The sequence below is a fragment of the Dipodomys ordii genome, unplaced genomic scaffold (genome assembly GCF_000151885.1).
Source record: "Dipodomys ordii isolate 6190 unplaced genomic scaffold, Dord_2.0 Scaffold131, whole genome shotgun sequence".
NCBI lineage: Eukaryota > Metazoa > Chordata > Mammalia > Rodentia > Heteromyidae > Dipodomys > Dipodomys ordii.
Genome location: NW_012267347.1, coordinates 515,099 through 534,502, shown reverse-complemented (window position 1 = coordinate 534,502; position 19,404 = coordinate 515,099). Strand labels below are relative to the sequence as shown.

Sequence of the window (19,404 nt, the reverse complement as noted above, 5' to 3'; positions counted from 1 at the left end):
CCCTTCCTTCCTTCCTTCCTTCCTTCCTTCCTTCCTTCCTTCCTTCCTTCCTTCCTTCCTTCCTTCCTTCCTTCCTTCCTTCCTTCTTTCTTTCTCTGTTGTGGGGCTTGAACTCTGGGCCTCAGCTCTTCAGCTCAAGGAGAGTGCTCTACCACTTGAGTTACAGCACCACTTCCGGTTTTCTGAGTGTTTATTGGAGATAAGAGTTTCACAGACTTTCCTGCCCAGGCTGGCTTTGAACCGAGAGATCCTCAGATCTCAGCCTTCTGAGTAGCTAGGATTACAGGCGTGAGCCAGCGGCGCCCAGCTTGGTCTTTGTTTCTTATAGTCTTGTTTAAGCTGCTTGAGTGAACATAGATTGAAAAAGGACAAGTCAGAACCAGGGAGACTAGAGGTTCCTATAGCAATCCCCATGAGTTTCAATAATAGCAGATATAAGACAGGAGCTGGTGGCTCATATCTATAATCCTAGCTACTCAGGAAGCTGAGATCTGAGGATCATTGTTCAAAGCCAGCCCAGGCAGGAAAGTCAGTTAGACTCAGAAAAAGCTGGAAGTGATGCTGTGGCTCAAGGGGTAGAGCATTAGCCTTGAGCAGAAGAAGCTTAGGGGCAGCTCCCAGGTCCTTAGTTCAAACTCCAGGACCAGAAAAAAACTAGTATATATATATATATATATATATATATATACACACACACACACACACACACATACATATATATACATATATACATACATATGTATATGTATATGTACATATACATATACATATATATATATATAACACATACAGGCACATGTATATATGTGTGCAAATGTGACTATATATGCATATGTCTATATCTATATAAATATGCTCAGTGTGGTCTTGGACTCATGAGTTCAATTGCCCTTTAGCCTCCTGCTATTTCAATTTTGAAATAGTTTCACTAAAAGTTGTAAGAATCCTTGCATGCCAATTATTCAGATTCTTCAAATTTTACATTATATTTTTCTGGGAGGGGAAGAGAAGGGAGGTGTATATTGAGCTATAATTTTTTTTATTGTTAAAAGGGTACAGTTTCATAGGTCAGATAATATGTACATTTCTTTTTGAAAAATGTGACCCCCTTTGCTCTCTCCCATCAATTATTCTTAAATACTACAGTGTATGTACTGCCCGCCTCCAGACAATAAAAACAAACCACAAAAAGAACCCCAAGGGTACTTTCCAGAATTGCTATAATATGTTTTACCACCCAGATTCATATTTGGTTAACTGTCTGAATGGTGACTCTTTCCTTTCTAGTGTAGAATCCTTCCTGTAAACACACATTGCTTTAATTTGTCATGTCTCATCAATGTCCTTCAATCTGGAATAGCTCCTTGATGGTCTTAAAGAGTACAAGTCTCTTGTTCTAGAAGGTTATCCTAAATAATCTCGATTTATTTGATGTTTCCTCATAGCCAGATTTTTTTTTTTTGGGTCCGATTGTGGGGCCTGAACTCTGGGCCTGGGCACTGTCCCTCAGTTCTTTAGCTCAAGGCTAGCACGCTACCACTTGAGCCACAGTGCCACTTCCGGCTTTTTTCTTTTTTGCTTATGTGGTGCTGAGGAATTGAACCCAGGGCCTCATGCGTGCAAGGCAAGCGCTCTACCACTGAGCCACCTTCCCAGCCCCAGCCAGATTGTTTTTGTCATCAGTGGCAGGAATGCCAGAGAGAGGATGCTGTGCTCTTCTCTGCACTTCATGTTTGGAGTTAACTGTGCATACCTATCCCCAGGTGACCGCTACTTTGATCACATGGCTATGGTTAGGTTAAGTTGCTGTCTGCCAGATTTTTTTTTCCACTGTAAAGTCAATATCTCCTAATATATTCATTAATATTTGAGGGGAGTTCATGAGAAATGACACCAATCATCTTGTTGTTATTAAACCTCTATCCACTTCCTTCCTTCAGCTCTATCCATATTAATTATTCTATCCTCTTATCAACTACTGCTCTAATGGTTGCCATCTGGGAATTCTTCAGTTTATATTTATTAATTTTCAAGTGATACGTGTACTGTATGAAAGAGATTCCCACTCCTCTTTCTCACTCCCACCCTTCCTTCCTATCATTGTGAACTTATTGATTTTTTTTTTTTGTGTGTGTAATGAACTCTAATCTGACACTCTTTTTTATGCTCATATTTGAACCATTGGGAGATCATTTAAATTAGTGCCTTAGGTCTTTTGACATATTCTTACTGTTTGCTGAGAATTTCCTTATTTTCTAATGTAATGAGGTTTTCTAGGCTATTTTGGGCTTTTTCTGCTTCAGTTCTAGAACTAGCTGTTTCTCCAAGGAGCTCTTTAGTGGACTTGTATTTAGCAGAGGATAATATTTGGATCCAGGCCCACTGTTTTCATTGCTATTGAGATATCATTATGGGTAAAAACTTCTCAGCAAACAGAACTAGAAAATGTTTGTGTGTATGCATATACAAACATCTGTAGTTGTTTTTCTCTTTGTGTGTATATATAACTTATTCTATGTAATTATGTAATTATTATATATTATAATATGTAATTAGCCCTATCTAATCATTTGCTTACTCAATCAACATATTGTTAAATGTAATTATGCTTTTAACTACTCAGCTGTCTTTTCTGTCTGTCACTCTGTTCTTCCTCCCACTAATCCCATTTCATTGGTGACTAGGACATACTGCCACTTCCATGAGATAACTCTCTCTCCCACCATCTCATTTCTTTGGATACCAGGCACATTGGTGAACATTACTGCACACAAAACCCCATTATCCTCATTTCTATGCTACTCAGAAGTTGGTATCTTTACGTTGGAAGTGATAAGGAAGGGAAAGACAGACAGAAAGAAAAAAGACAGGGAGGAAAGGTAGGAAGTCAGATACATATTTTGGGTGAAGAAATGACCGAATTTTCTGGCAGATAATTTTTTTTTTTTTTTTGTTGGTCATGGGGCTTGAACTCTGGGCCTGGGCGCTGTCCCTCAGCTGTTCAGCTCAAGGTGAACGCTCTACCACCTGAGCTACAGCGCCACTTCCAGTTTTCTGGTGGTTTATTGGAGATAAGAGTCTCACAGCCTTTCCTGCCAGGCTGGCTTTGAACCATGATCCTCAGATCTCAGCCTCCTGAGTAGCTAGGATTACAGGCGTGAGCCACCAGCACCCGGCTTGGCAGATAAATTTTTTGGGTGCATAAATGTCAGGATTTTCTGGCAGATGCACAGTAGAGAGTAAGGAAAGAAAGTAGACAGTGATGCCAAGGTTTTTGGTCTGAGCAATGGCCATGATTGAATTGTTATTAACTGACATAACTAAACTACAGGAGGTTTGGAACAAATGATGATAAACTCAGTTTGGGATGTGCTAACTTTGAGGTACACTTTTAACAGTCCAGAGGAAAGGCTTGTATTCAATGTATTTTGATGTTATTGACTAGAGGTGTATATTTAGGAATATTTGGGATATAGATGCTATTTAAAATCAGGCAATGAGACTACAAAGGGAGTAAAATAGATAGAAAATTGATGCTGATTCTGAAACAATTTCATATTAGGGAGAGGAAGAACCATCTTCATTTTTGGTGAGGGGGAAGGAAAACCAGATGATTATTTGGAAGCTGAGTGAAGAAAATTCCCAACTGGGCTGTGTGCTGGTGGCTCATGTCAGTAATCCTAGCTACTCAGGAAGCTGAGATCTGAGGATCACATTTCAAACTCTGCCCATGCAGGAAAGTCCCTGAGACTCTTATCTCCAATTAACCACCAGAAAATCAGAAGTGGCACAGTAGTTCAAGTGACCTTGAGCTGAAGAGCTCAGGGACAGCACCCAGGTACAGAGTTCAAGCCCTATGACTGACAAATAAATAAATAAATAAAAATAAAGAAAATTCCCAACTAATATGAAAGGGCAAAACTGAATCCAATGTTATTGATAGGCCAAGTAGGATGAGGAATGTGAATTTACCATTGAATTTAGAGGTAGGAGGTCACTGGTAACATTAATAATGCTCCGTATGTGTGTGTGTTTGTTTGTTTGTGTGTGTGTGTGTGTGTGTGTGTGTGTGTGTGTGTTTGAATGGAGCAGGTACAAGAAGGAATGGGAGATAAAAAAGAGAGACAGCAGATGTAGAAAACTCTTAAGCAGTTTTAAATATATAGGCTGAAGTTTCATGTTTCATAGCCATAGCCATCTATGTTTTTTGATTCTGTAGCAGAGTTTAAGGTAACCTTTTCTGGAAGCTGTATTAATAATCTTACATCATTACTTAAATATACAGTTTTTTGCTCTGTACTATTTTGTTTTATGTTGGTAGAATGATTTTGTCATAGGCTAAGTTTATATATGATAGAATGGTAGACGTTGATGAACGTGTAAGTGAGGAAGTCACTGAGCAGTGTCATTTGTAGAGAGTAAAAAGGACTACATAGATTGGAAAAACTTTAGAGCAATGAAGTTCTGAAAATGTTAGTGAAAACAAATTTTACAGATTGTGTGAGCAGTCTTCTTGGGCCTTGACCTTTCTCAACATTTGTAATCTAGATTATTGAAGAGTCTTTACTTGCCTGTATTTTTTCGTGATTTGTAAGAAAATTTCACTAGGAAAGCTTAATGTATACTTTGCTTGCTGAAATGAATTTAATAGTTTAGATGGGTGAGTCCTTTTCTTTTTTAAAATGAGTGAGTCATGTATTGTTTGTATGAAAGTTTTTTTGTACTGTTAAGGCTTGGATGACAAACACATTACATTTGTGTTCTTTATTTTCCTCTCCTGTCATCATTGCTGGTCAACCACATTTCTTTTTTTGGTGCTGAACCTGGATGTATCATCAGAGTTGTTACTATGTTTCAGAAATTTACCAGCAATAATTTCAACATGACAAAATTCCTATTGTAATGACTTACTTTAATAAAAATTGTGTGGAAAACAACACGTGAATTAGGAAGCAGATTTGGATTGATTGGTTACATTGCTCAAGTTTAGCAATAATCATAATGGCTAATGAGAAACCCCAATAGGGATTTCTTGTCAAATCATTAAATTGACAGTTGATTTCTTTTGTTTAAAGAGTCTATGTTGTTTGCTGAACTTGGTTATTTCACAGACACTGATGAGCTGCAACTGGATACAGCAAATGAGACTTATGTAAGTATTTAGTTGCACAGCAATAATGAATAAAGTGATGTTCAAAGTTTACCCTAATTACTTCAGGAAGCTTTCAGAATAACAGATTTTTGTTAGTAATTTAACCTTAAATAACTTACATTAATTATGAAAAGTTAGTGGCCATTTTGTGGTCAATAAATGTAGGGCAAAAGAATTCATTTGGTCTTAGTGTCATTGGCCCCAAGGAAAAGCCACTTAGTGAGGGGTGACATTGATCAAGATGCATTGTATTCATAAATTGCTTTATTGAATAGCAACTCCTTTGTACAACTACTTAAAGATAATAAAAAGTCAAATGCTCTGCATCCTGGTTTTTAATAGATTATTTTGCTGCATAAGGGAAACGGGGTGATATAAAAGGTTGAATATGAGCCATGGACCCAGTCAAGTAGAATTTACCACTTCCTTTTGGAAGGTTTTACAAAGAACTCTGAAAATTAGAGATATACTTACTTGTTTTTGATTGGTTAGAGGTTTGTTAGAGTTTTGTGTAAAGCTATTATTGTAATACTTTAAATCCTCAAAAGATAACTTAGGTTTTTTTTTTCCTTTTAAAAATTAGTACAGCTGGTGGCTCATGCTTGTATTCCTAGCTACTCAAGAGTCTGAGATCTGAGGATCACGGTTCAAAGCCAGGCTGGATAGGAAAGTCCGTGAGACTCTTATCTCCAATTAACCACCAGAAAATGGTGCTGCGGCTCAAATGGTAGAGCACTTGCTTTAAGATGAAGACCTCAGGGACAGTGCCCAGGCCCACAGTGCAAACCCCATGACTGACAAAAATAAAAGAAAAAAAAAATTAGTACATATGGGACAGATTGGCTAGCATTACAGTTCTGTGCTACCATGACTGGTCTGCTGTGCTTCAAATAACTGAACTGATTTACATATAGGCTTTTCACAATGGTTTCTCAAGGTAATTGACTTAGAAAGTTCTTTTTTACTGGGTTTTTATTTATGCCAGATTATGTTTGTAGTTTGATTCTAGGATATGCATATTTGTTTTAATATTCTTTTGCTATTTTGATACCTACAGGAAAATAATTTTGATCATCTTGGTTTTGATTTGGATTTGATGCCTTGGGAGTCAGATATTTGGGATATCAACAACCAGTTCTGTACAGGTAATTGTATACTTCAATGATAAACATTTTAACTAAATTTATTTTATTTGATATTTTAGTCATATTCCAAATTCTGTGTGGTTATTGTTCTACTTTGGTGGGCTCTAAGATTCCAGGGCCTATATATCCTACTTTCATCATGACAGTATATGTGTGTGTGTGTGTGTATACATATATACACACACACACACATACATGTATATCTATACACATATATACTGTATATAGATATATACATAAATACATGTATATATGTATATATAAACTTCTTGACAAAATGAATATAAAAATTTCAGTTATCTTTTAGTATTATAATGAATAAATAATTCATTTTGAAAATAGAAAATATTGACTTTGAGCAGGGTGCCAGTGGCTCATTCCTGTAATCCTAGCTACTCCGGAGGCTGAGATATAAGGATTGTGGTTCGAAGCCAGTCCAGGCATGAAAGTCCATGAGACATAACCACCAGAAAACTGGAAGTGGCTCTGTGGCTCAAAGTGGAAGAGTGCTAGCCTGGAGTCAGAAAGCTCAGGGACAGCACCCAGGCCTGAGTTCAAGCCCCACGGCCAACAAAAATATTAATTTTGAATTATGAATAATGTCTGTGACACATTAGGCCATCTAGAAACCCAACAGAGCTTAGGGATCCAAAGGATGAAGCTGGGGTTAGCAGAACCTAGGAACTTGGTGAGAGGTCCCATGAATTTGGTGTTTCGGGACTGGGAAGATGGCTCATTGGTAGAGAGCTTGCCTTGCATGCATGAGGCCCTCGGTTCGATTCCTAAGCACCACATAAGCAGAAAAAGCTGGAAGTGGCACTGTGTCTCAAGTGATAGAGCGCTAGCCTTGAACTGAAGAGCTTAAGGACAGCGCCTAGGCCCAGAGTTCAGGCCCCACAACCAGAAAAAAAAATTTTTTTTTTTTGGTGTTTCATGAATTTGGTCCTGTTTGAGGAGGAGGCAAGGCTCTACTTGGCTAGTGTTAATGTCTTTATTGGAGTTTGCATATGCTGTATTATGAGGTTGGGTGTGCTGATAGAACTTGGAGCAGATTGCCACTGATGGATGAAGCTGACAGAATAATAAAGATACCTTTTTTTCTACCTTCTAGCATCCTTCCAGTATCCCCTATTGTTAGCACCTAAGAGAAAGCCCCCTTGAAAATTCATTAATAATTTGTATTCCAGCATACAGGAGGTAGTCTTGGCTGACAGTGGATAAATAACCAGTACATTTCCTAATCTGAATTACTTCCTACCGTCCTTCATATTCTATATTTACTTATTTTGCTTGATTCCTGTATAGAATATGGATGCACAAGATCAGTGTTTTGATGTGATTCTAATCTCAGCCACTGAAAACAACTATCATTTTATTAGGTTCTCGGAATCTGTGGGTCAGGAATTTGAATTGGGTGTCCCAGGAATGGCTGGTTATCATGGAATGACTCCATGATGTCTAGACTTAAGTGATGGGAATTTTGAGAACTGGAATAGGTCAATATTTGGGACTGGAAACTGGACTAGCTCAACATTTGAGGGTTGGAATCATCTTGAAGTTTCTTTTTTTTTGAGGGGGGGGGTCAGGTCTTGGGGCCTGAACTCTGGGCCTGGGTGCTGTCCCTCAGCTCTTCAGCTCAAGGCTAGTGCTTTACCACTTGAGCCACAGTGCCACTTCCAGCTTTTTTCTTTTTGCTTATGTGGTGCTGAGGAATCGAACTCAGGGCTTCATGCATGCAAGGCAAGTGCCCTACCACTGAGCCACCTTTCCAGCCCCATCTTGAAGTTTCTTTACATAGATGTGTGATGCTTGGCCTCAGAACATTTGCCGACTAGGGCCAATGCTAGGTTGTAGACACCTTGCTTTTCTCTGTGCCTTGACTTCCTCACTATGTGTTAGTTTCAGGTAGGCAGACATCAAAAGCTCCAAGTATAAGTGTTCCAGCTACAAAGCAGAGTCTGCATTTCTAGCCTTAGGTTTTACATAGCTTACTGTATTAATTGAAGGAGTCATAAGCCTACCTAAATTCCAAGTGAAGAGAAAAGTGGCAAAATAATTGGGGATGGTGGATATAAAAATATTGTGGTTTTGAAAACCAAGAGTTTACCACTCTTGTACTATTATACCTTAGGAATACTACCTGGGTTATAGTTTCTCTATACCTTAAGCAATTTTTTATTAGTGTATATTAATTATACAAAGAGGTTTCATTGTGCTATTTCCATACATGTGTATATTTGGTACTTGAATCAAATCCAACCCTTCTATTTCTCTTTCTCATCCCCATCCTGCCACTTCTGGTCAATACATTTTTATAGAATCACTTAGTAGTTCAAAAGATAGGAAAATTTTATGAGTTCTAATTTAATTATAAAAATACTTTCTAAAATCTTCTGAAAATTTTTTTGGAGTTTATATTTTTTGCATGGTATAAAAGTTTTATATAATAGAAAAATGTCTTTCTTTTTTTTTTTTTTTTTTTTGGGTCCGGTTGTGGGGCCTGAACTCTGGGCCTGGGCGCTGTCCCTCACTTTTCAGCTCAAGGCTAGCGCTCTACCACTTGAGCCACAGCGCCACTTCCGGCTTTTTTCTTTTTGCTTATGTGGTGCTGAGGAATCGAACCCAGGGCCTCAGGCATGCAAGGCAAGCGCTCTACCACTGAGCCACCTTCCCAGCCCGAAAAATGTCTCTTTCTGCTCTTATTTCTCAGCCAATAAGTTTTGTTCCTACAATTTCATTTGTTTATTCTTACAGAGAATGAGTGCAGATGCAAGTTATTATACCTATACACACACAGCTTATTCTACAATTAGAAATGCACTAAATGCACTGGTTTGTGCATCTTGCATGTTTCATTTAGTGATACATTTTGGTGATCTGTTAACTTCCAAATCTGATCGAGTTTTGAGAGTAGATTTTACCTTTTTTTTCTCATTCATTTTATTGTGGTTTATCTTGTCTGGTAAAAACATGTTTTTTTACTCGGTTTTTCAGTTAAAGATATTAAGACAGAACCTCAGCCACTTTCACCAGCTTCTTCAAGTTGTTCAGTCTCATCTCCTGGCTCAGTGGAATCCTCCTCTTCAACTCAGCATGTTCCTGTAAGTAGATGGTCTTTTACAGTGATTTGTGTTCTAATGCTATCTGGAAAATATATATATGAAGAAGACGTTAACATTTTGTTTTATGAGGAGTTTTATCTCTTGAGGAAAATGAATCTTGATAAAAGGATTTTGGGAAACTAGAAAGTTGTTAGTGTTTTGGGTTTTGCCCTTTTCCCTTTTGTTTGTTTGTTCTTAATTTCATAAGTTCATTATTGCATTGCATTTACCAATATCTAGGTTTTTGTTTTTCTTTTTGTTCATTGGTTGTCTTTTTATGTGGGTGTACAGATCCTGAGGCTTGACTCAGAACCTGGGACCTGGGCTTAGTCCCCAAGCTTTTGTGCTCAAGGTTTCTGCTCTACTACTGGAGACAAAGCTCCACATCCAGCTTTATAGTGGTTAATTAGAGAGAAGAATCTCATGGAATTTTGTGCTTGTGCTAGCTTTGAACTGTGATCTTCAGATCTCATTCTCTTACATAGCACAGATTATAGGCATAGAGCCACTTCTGCCTGGTACCTTGCTTTGGCTGTCTTTTGCCCTTGAATACCTCTCTCTCTCTCTCTCTCTCTCTTTGGTGCTAACTTCACTTAGCTTTTTCTCTTTAGAATGACACTCTACACTTGAGCCATACCTTCTTGCTTTTTGCTGGCTAATTGGAGATAAGAGTCTTTGAGATTTGTCTTTCTAGGCTGGCATCAAACCCTGATCCTAAGCTGACAGCTTCCAGAGTAGCTAGCCATTCCAGAGTAGCTAGGCATCCAGCTTACTTTTCTCCTTCTTATTAGAATGTATAGTCTTTTTCAGAAAAAGAATACTATACTCTTTAAGAACACAGAAGAATTTAAGATGATGAGTTTTTGTAACTCCTCAGCTACATAACACAAAATGATTTCCCCATTCCCGTACCTTGCCTCTCTTGTCAGTACTGGGGATTGAACTTTGCCTGGGCTAGGTAGTCAAGTGTTCTGTCACTTGAGCTACACTAGAATTAGAATGACTTCTTTCATTCAGGAATGCGTAACATTATCTTTTTAATGGTCTAAGTTTTTTTTTGTTTTTTGTTTTAAATTAAATACAAGTCTGGTAGCTCCTTCCTTAAGCATTCTTCTGTTCTTCACCAAGACTACAGCACTGAGGTCAAGAATGGGAAATAATAATAATGGGGAAAAGTAAAATACAAGAAGAAAAGTTGGAACAACAATTAAGTATGTTATTCAGCATACTGTGCCTCCTGAAATTGAGGCTTCTTAATTCTATTTATTATCTTGACTTTCGTGGTAATGCATTTAGTGTTTCATCATTAAGTATGTATAATTACACATAGGTTGTTTTTTTTTAAGTAAAGAAAGTATCCTTCTATTCCTTGTTTTCTAGGGCTTTTATGAGGGATGCTTGATGACTTTTATCAAATATTTTTACCCCTAAGGCCATGAAGATAATTGTCCCCGTGTTATCTTCATCTCTGATTTATTTTTTTAAATTTTTATTTATTTATTTTTTTGGGTCCAGTCATGGGGCCTGAACTTTGGGCCTAGGCGCTGTCCCTCAGCACTTCAGCTCAAGGCTAACTTTACCACTTGAGCCACAGCACTACTTCCGGCTTTTTCTGCTTATGTGGTGCTGAGGAATCAAACCCAGGGCCTCAAGCATGCAAGGCAAGCGCTCTACCACTGAGCCACCTTCCCAGCCCTTCTGATTTATTTTTTATTTTTAAAATTTTGTTGTAAAGGTGATGCATGGAGGGGTTTCAGTTACAGAAGTCAGATGAGTACATTTCCTTTTGAACAGTGTCACCTGCTCCCTCATTCTTTTCCAGTTTTTCCCTTCCCGACTCCCTCTCTCCCAAGTTGTATAGTTCATTTCCAACATACTGTCTAGTGAGTGTCACTGCTGGGTTGGTTTACCCTTTGCCCCATTGTTTCTGTGCTTCCCCTTCCTCTCCCCAAATCAGATAAACTTATATACAAGACAAAGGGTCCAGAAATGAAAAACAAAGACAAAAGGGAATAAAGCAAAGAAAAAAGAATAGGGGAGAGAGAGAGAGAGATACACACACACACACACACACACAGGCAGACACAGACAGACAGACAGACAGACAGAGAGACAGAGAGACAGAGACAGAGAAAACTAGGCACTGATGGCTTATGTCTGTAATCATAGCTAGTCACAAGGATCATGATTCAAAGCCAGCCCAGGCAAGGAAAGTCGATGAGATTCTTATCTCCAGTTAACTGCCAGGGTACCTGAAGTGGTGCTGTGGCTCAAAGAGCTAGCCTTGAATGAAAAGGCCAGGGACAGTGCCCAGACCCTGAATTCAAGCCTTATGACTAACAAAAACAAAAAAACCAAACAAACAAAAAACCAAAATACACACACACACACACACACACACACACAAACACACATACAACACATATGCACACACATATAGTTCACAATGTTCATTTAGCTCAGTTAATTTTCTTTTAATATTCATAGATTATTTGAAGATGCTATAAAATAGAGATTATTCTTAGTCCATTATCATATATATACATATTTTCTCTGAGATGCTACTTTATTTTATGTTTGGCTTTTGTTTTCCAACAAAATGAGACAAATCCATTGAAGATTTAAAGAGAATTAGGAAATATTAATGTTGTCTTCATATATCTTTGCATTATCAAATTCATCTGTTAAGTAGCCCATTCCTTTTAGTGTGGGCCAAAGGCAATGTTAATAAATAGAAAAAATAAAAATAATATGAATTCTTTTGCTTCTGAGATTCTTTTAAGACTTTACTAAAAGACATTATATAAAAAGGATATTGGTGTTTTAACTGTACCTTATAATGAAGCTAAATGTTTATGACTAGAAATTAAGTAAGATGTAATATTTTAATATAAAATGATGGATTAGACATACGTTGCATTTTCCTTTGGGTTGATGAATAATGATGATTTGTCCAGAATCAGTAGTTACAGTATATATTATATTTGCCTTGATGTCACCTTCAAGCATTTATATTTAGCTCTTGTGAACTAAGTGATTTTCTGTTCATGATTGTACTTCATTGTATTAATTTGCTTGTGATTTTTGCTATAGGAGGAGTTGGATTTGTCTTCTAGTTCCCAGATGTCTCCATTTTCCTTATATGGTGAAAGCTGTAATAGTCCCTCCTCAGCACAGCCACTGAAGGAAGATAAGCCCATCATTGGTCCTAGGAACAAAATGGGTATTTATCTCCTAGTCCCTCCCTCCCTGCCTCCTTCCTTCCTTCCTTCTTCTCTCCTTCCCTCTCTTCCTTAGTTTTATACTAGGGCTTGAACTCAGGGCCTCACACTAACCTGGCTTACTTGCTCATGACTTGTACTCTACCACATGAGCCACACCTCCAGCCTGCCTGTTAGTTTGGAGATAGAGTCTTTAAGACTATTCTGCCTGGGTTGGCTTTGACCTCAATCTTCCAGATCTTAGTCTTCTAAATAGCTATGATTCTAAACAAGGGTCACCAGCACCTCTGTTATTTCTACTTTAGTCTTAGGTTCCATTTTTTTTCAAATAAAATGTTTTATTGATCTGGCTTGTTTTTAAATTAGGAAAGGGTGTGTGTGTGTGTGTGTGTGTGTGTGTGTGTGTGTGTGTGTGTGTGTGTTGGTACAAGGGCTTGAACTCAGGGACTGGGCTTTTTTTTTTTTTTTCTGTTCAAGGCTGGTGCTCTACCACTTGAGCAACAGCTGTTTCCAACTTTTTGGTGGTTAATTGGATATAAGAGTCTCACAAACTTTCTTGCCCACATTGGCTTTGAACCATAGTCTCAGTCTCCTGAGTAGCTAAAATTACAAGTGTGAACCTGGTAGTGCCTGACATTTTGTCTCTGTGTGTTCAGGTGTAAATACTTTAAAACAGTTTCAGACTCTATCATGTTTAGGATTGATTCCAAGGTTTCAGATTAAGGTCTTGAATTAAGATCTTGAATTTGTGATATTTGTTACCTTTGTAATTTCTAGACTTTATTATGGGGTTTTAATTATTCTTTATTAATTCATGTATCCACTTCCCAAAACTGTAGTTTGTTCAAAAAGGAAGTTCCCTGACTTTTCTTCAGTTTATTCAGGTAGAATAGCTATTCTTAAACTCTAGTTGAAGATAATTTCTTAGAAATCAGGATTATGTGTGTAGAAAAGTGTGTAATGTAATCTGTTTTCTAGGGCATGCTTAATTGCCTTCAGACTGATTTGTAAGTTTGTTTTATTTCTCCAGAAAATGGATCAACTCCAAAGAAGAAAATTCAGATGAATTCAAAACCTTCAATTCAGCCCAAGCCTCTATTACTTCCAGCAGCACCTAAGACTCAAACTAACTCCAGTGTTCCAGCAAAAGCCATCATTATTCAGACTCTGCCAACACTCATGCCACTCTCAAAGCAGCAACCAATTATCAGTATACAGCCTGCACCCAACAAAGGTATCTATATGGAATTTGAGACTGTCTATGTTTATTTGGAGGACTGTAAGGCTTATGTCACATGGTTTGTTTAAATTCAGCTTGTCACTTCTGCACATATACTGGGTGTCAGGAATTATTCTTGGTTCTGAGGCTGTAGCAGAGATGACTAATATATGCCTCCTGTTCTAAGAAATTGATGTGTCCTGAGCAGTTTATCTACAGATCACTTATATCTGATAATTCTTTTTTCTTAAGTTTTATCATTTTGACTTATATTTCTGTCTACAAGAATTTTGTTTTTATCTAATCATTTTTTTTTTTTGGGGGGGTCCGGCCGTGGGGCCTGAACTCTGGGCCTGGGCGCTGTCCCTCAGCTCTTCAGCTCAAGGCTAGCGCTCTGCCACTTGAGCCACAGTGCCACTTCCGGCTTTTTTCATTTTGCTTATGTGGTGCTGAGGAATCGAACCCAGGGCCTCAGGCATGTAAGGCAAGTGCTCTACCACTGAGCCATCTTCCCAGCCCATTATCTAATCATTTGTAATGAAGAAAATCTGAGAAACTTTCTGGTGCCATTTTATTCTGAGATTATTGTAGCTTTGTAACTTTTTTTTTTAAAAGAATGGCCATGATTTAAAATAGCATGGTCTATTTCAGTTTAGATAGGTGTGTTATAGGAATAGAATTTAGCTCTTAATTTCTGAAGAGACTGTGTATTTTATTTAGTAAGCAGGGTTTTGAACTGGAATTGAAATGGTATTAGGAGACCTAAACTTGACCAATTTACTAAGAATTTGTGTGGTTCCCTATTTTATCCACAAGATGGCCTTACATACTTGTGATTCTATAAGAAGTTTAGGTTGGGATTGTAAGAAGTTTCAGTTTCAGAATTTAGTACTATGCAAGTATCAGAGTTATTTGCTCCTGGAGATCTCTTAGGCAGCTTAGTTACTGTTGTACTAATACCAACATGTGTACACATGTATGAGAAAGCTTATATAAAATTTAGTTTGTTGCTACCATTAGTACTAGGTATCAATAGGATATGGGATATCAATACATTAGCTTTTATGGATATATATATAGTTACGAATAGCTAGCTTGTTTCTTTGGAGTGTAGTTTTTTTTTTTTTTTTTTTTAATCAGTTGTGAGGCTTGAACTCTGGGCCTGGCACTGTCCTTCAGCTCTTCAACTCCAGGCTAGTGCTCTACCACTTGAGCCATAGTGCTACTTCTAGCTTTTTCTGCTTATGTGGTGCTGAGAAATTGAACCCAGGGTCTCATACATGCAGGGCAAGCACTGTACCATTGAGCTACCTTCCCATCCTGTGGAGTGTAGTTTTAATAAAGGCAAGATTATAAATTTCATTGTCCTTTGTTAGCTTTGTTCTGTTATATATTCATACACAATAGGAATAAATAAATAGAACTAAATTCAAGGATGGATGGATCAGTAAAAAAATCCATCAACCAATCCCTACTGAAACAAACCAAATAAAAAAGTAAAACATTTTGAAATGCTTTTTCTCCCCTCAGTTATAGGGTCAGTTTAAAAAAATTAGCAATTCTGGGACTGGGAAGGTGGCTCAGTGGTAGAGCGCTTGCCTTGCATGCATGAGGCCCTGGGTTCGATTCCTCAGCACCACATAAGCAAAAAGAAAAAGGCGGGAGTTGGCGTTTTGTTCAAGTGGTAGAGTGCTAGCCTTGAGCTGAAGAGCTGAGGGACAGCGCCCAGGCCCAGAGTTCAGGCCCCATGACTGGACCCCCCCCAAAAAAATTAACAATTCTGTGAATAGGTACCATTTTTATTTGTGAATGGTTGTTAAGGTTTCACAAAATCCTTAAAGGAAAAGTTTAGTAAATGTTCATATATAACTGTTTGTAGGGATAGTCTCCAAAAGTTTCATTAGGGTCTTAAAAGGATCTATATCTTTTCAAAACAATTTAAACTCCTGAAGAACCCCATTATAGTTGCCATAAGCTGTTAAAATTATTCTGTGAAAAGTAAAAGTCTGACATTAATCTGGCATTAAAGGAGTAGATATTCCTAAAAGCTTGCTCATAGACCATTGGCTCTATCTGAGTGCTAGAAGATTGTTACCTATTGAAGAGACAGATAGCTCTTTTCTGGACAGTTTATTAATTCCAAAAACCTGAATCTCACATGATTCCCAATTTGAGTGATTTTTCATGATCTGAAGACTATACTTACTTTTTGTAAACATGTGCTAATATGAGGCAGTGAAATTTTTTTTTTGGTCGGTTGTGGGGCGTGAGCTCTGGGCCTGGTGCTGTCTCTCAGCTCTTCAGTTCAAGCCTAGTGCTCTACCACTTGAGCCACAGCACCACTTCCAGTTTTCTGGTGGTTTATTGGAGTCTCACAGTCTTTCCTGCCCAGGTTGGCTTTGAACCAGGATCCTCAGATCTCAGCCTCCTGAGTAGCTAGGATTACAGGTGTGAGCCACCGTACCCAGCTGTTTTGTAGTATAAGTTAGGCACAAGGTATCATTACACGTGTGTGTGTGTGTGTGTGTGTGTGTGTGTGTGTGTGTGTTTAGTAGTAGTAGTCTCAGAATGGGGAGATTTATACTTAATGTTATTATTTATAGTATTTTACCATTGATGGAACTTAATCCTGTAGGATTAAGTTCAAATTATCTAGTATGTAATGTCAAACTGTTTATAATATAGCTCCTTTTCTAACTTTATGTTTTGAAACATTCTTTTTTCTAAACTCTAGCCCAACTGATCTGGCATTGTCCCTTGAATCTTTGGCTTTTCTTAGTTTCTTGGCTCATGTTATTTCACCCTGGAACACTTTCTGCCTATTTCTGCTTCTAAATCCTAAATGTCTTTTAGATTGTTAAGAGTAACCCAGGTGAGAGATGATGAAAGCCTGGAATGCCAATGATAATAGAGAACCAGATAGAAAGTAGAAATATTAATTGGATGGTAAGAAAGGGGAAGAAGGATAGAAGAGAAGGCATCTTAGTTTATTTCTATAATTCTTTTTTTTTTTTTTTTTGCGTGTCTGGTCGTGGGGCCTGAACTCTGGGCCTGGGCGCTGTCCCTCAGCTCTTCAGCTCAAGGCTAGCGCTCTACCACTTGAGCCACAGCGCCACTTCTGGATTTTTTCTTTTTGCTTATGTGGTGCTGAGGAATGGAACTCAGGGCCTCATGCATGCAAGGCAAGTGCTCTACCACTGAGCCACCTTCCCAGCCCCTATTTCTATAATTCTGTCTTGGATTATTAGATCCTAATGCATACCACTGAAATAGGGGATGAAAGTAAAGAAATTTCTCTTTTTTTTTTTTGTCAGTCATGGGGCGTGAACTCTGGGCTTGGGCACTGCCCCTACGCTCTTCAGCTCAAGGCAAGCACTCTACTGCTTGAGCCACAATGCCACTTCCGGTTTTCTGGTGGTTTATTGGAGATAAGAATCTCACGGACTTTTCTGCCCAGGCTGGCTTTGAACTGTGATCTTCAGATCTCAGTCTCCTGAGTAGCTAGGATTACCAGTGTGAGCCACCTACTGGCTTTTTTCTTTTTGCTTATGTGGTGCTGAGGAATCGAACCCAGGGCCTCAGGCATGCAAGGCAAGTGCTCTACAACTGAGCCACCTTCCCAGCCAGGAAACTGTTATTTTTGGTAAAAGTGTTAATAATAAAGTTTTCTCTTCTGAGTGCTTTAAGTTTATTTCTATCCTTTCTTCTTTCCTCCCTCCCTTTCTTCCATATATAGGCTAGTTTCAAATTTATGATCCTTGTCATTTAGCCCCTGTGTGCTACGATTACCATGACTGACTTAGTGTATTATTTAGTCTATATACCTTTGGGAGAAGATGTACCAACATTTTTATTATATAGATAAGCAAACTAGGCACAAAGAAATTATTTGCCCAAAGCCACGCAGATTTGCTATTTTAGACAAAGTAGGGATTTAATAAATGTTTGATACATAACTTGTAAGCTTTGAAAAAGTTGAAAAGAAAGAATTGACTACCAAAATAAGTAAGTTATACATAGTAATTAGTATCCAGTGTGGAGTCCAGATGCTATCCATTATGGGGATTTACATATAATACCAAAGAGGATTTTGAGCATCTGAAATGAATAAACAGCCTTTTGGTATGTGCTGTTTTACCTGTTTCCACAATAGGAAAGTAGTTAACTGTTCAGCTGCTAACTAGTAAGTCCCCAAATAGACCTTTGCATTGTAGTTTGTGGTCTGATGAGCATTTAGCAAAGCACCATGGAAGTTTTTTGTTTTGGACAAATTGTAGTAGAAATTTAGTTGTTTTCCGCCATTCTGTCTTACCTGAACATGTGTTGAATATTTAGAGGATCTTGATTAGATGCTGGATAATTTGAGGATAGTTAAGAACTCTGGGATAAAAAGACTTGATGCTCAGCTTGGTGCCAGTGGCTCATACCTGTAATCCTAGCTACTCAAGAGGCTGAGACTGAGGATTACAGTTGAAAGCCAGCCCCAGCAGGAATGTCCATGAGACTCTTATCTCCAATTAACCACTACAAAACCGGAAGTGGCACTGTGGCTCAAGTGGTAGATTGCTTGCCTTGAGCTGTAGAGCTCAGGGACAGTTCCCAGACGATGGTCAGCATGGGAAAAAAGGAAGCTGTGGCCTGGTAGGAATTCAGCCATATTTGGTGCACAGATGCTGCCTTGGTGATCTTCCATTGCCTTCTCCCTAGATGCAATTAATTCTCTCAGTGAGGAGATGGTGATAACTAGACAGTGAGAAGTACAGATTTGGATTATTTAGTTAGTTTCAAGAAACATTACAATGACATCTGTATGTTTTATCTGCCAGTGCTTTAAATCTACAGCTAGGACTACAAGTCTGATCCTTTCTGTATGTTTACTAACTTCTCTGTTCTTTGGAATAGATTCAAAATTTTGAGCAATGATTAATTTGAGGGTGTGTCTTTTTATCATAACTTTTAAATTTAGGGGGTATGGAGCAGGTCTTCTCAACATATAGACTTTAGAGTATGGATGAGGGGAATAATAGCTTTATGGCTCTTTTTGTATAGAATCCTCCAATCTGTACTTGTAGAAAGTATTTTCTATAGATTAGTTTCATTTATCTTAAATCACTCTAAAATTCTTAGTAGCTTTTTCTCATTATATATTTTCTAGAACATAGAAAACAAAAGAATAACCATGATCATTTGGAAACACGGAGTTTTTAAACAAAAAAAAGTTTTGCTTTGTTTTTGAGCCAGTCTCTATGTGCAACTTAGGCTAGCCTTGAACTTACTATGTAGCCCATGCTTCCCTGGAGTTTGTGATCCTCCTGCTTCTTTCACCTAAGTGCTAGGGTCAGGTGTGTGCAACCAGTTGTGGCATTGTGCTATTTTTTGCTGTTAACAAACACTGGGCTTGGTGGGATGTTGCATGCTATAATCCCAGTTACTTGTAAATGAAGGTCAGAGGATCACAGTGTGAGACTGTATGTGGGAGCACAGCTCAAGTGGTAGAACACTTGCCAAATATGAAGCCCTGTATTTAAACCCAGCTATTGTCACCTCCTGCCCCTGCATGCCCTCC

General features: G+C 38.2%; 1 protein-coding gene across 2 annotated transcripts in view; it reads left to right on the top strand.

Moving 5' to 3' along the window:
- Atf6 (activating transcription factor 6) overlaps window positions 1-19,404 on the top strand; it is a 202,730-nt gene that overhangs the window by 5,509 nt on the left and 177,817 nt on the right. For both annotated transcript variants that reach the window (XM_013030699.1, XM_013030698.1), the window contains exons 2-6: window positions 5,076-5,152; window positions 6,210-6,297; window positions 9,292-9,398; window positions 12,492-12,621; window positions 13,650-13,853. In XM_013030699.1, the coding sequence (XP_012886153.1) occupies window positions 5,076-5,152; window positions 6,210-6,297; window positions 9,292-9,398; window positions 12,492-12,621; window positions 13,650-13,853 (606 nt within the window). The remainder of the gene's footprint in view (window positions 1-5,075; window positions 5,153-6,209; window positions 6,298-9,291; window positions 9,399-12,491; window positions 12,622-13,649; window positions 13,854-19,404) is intronic.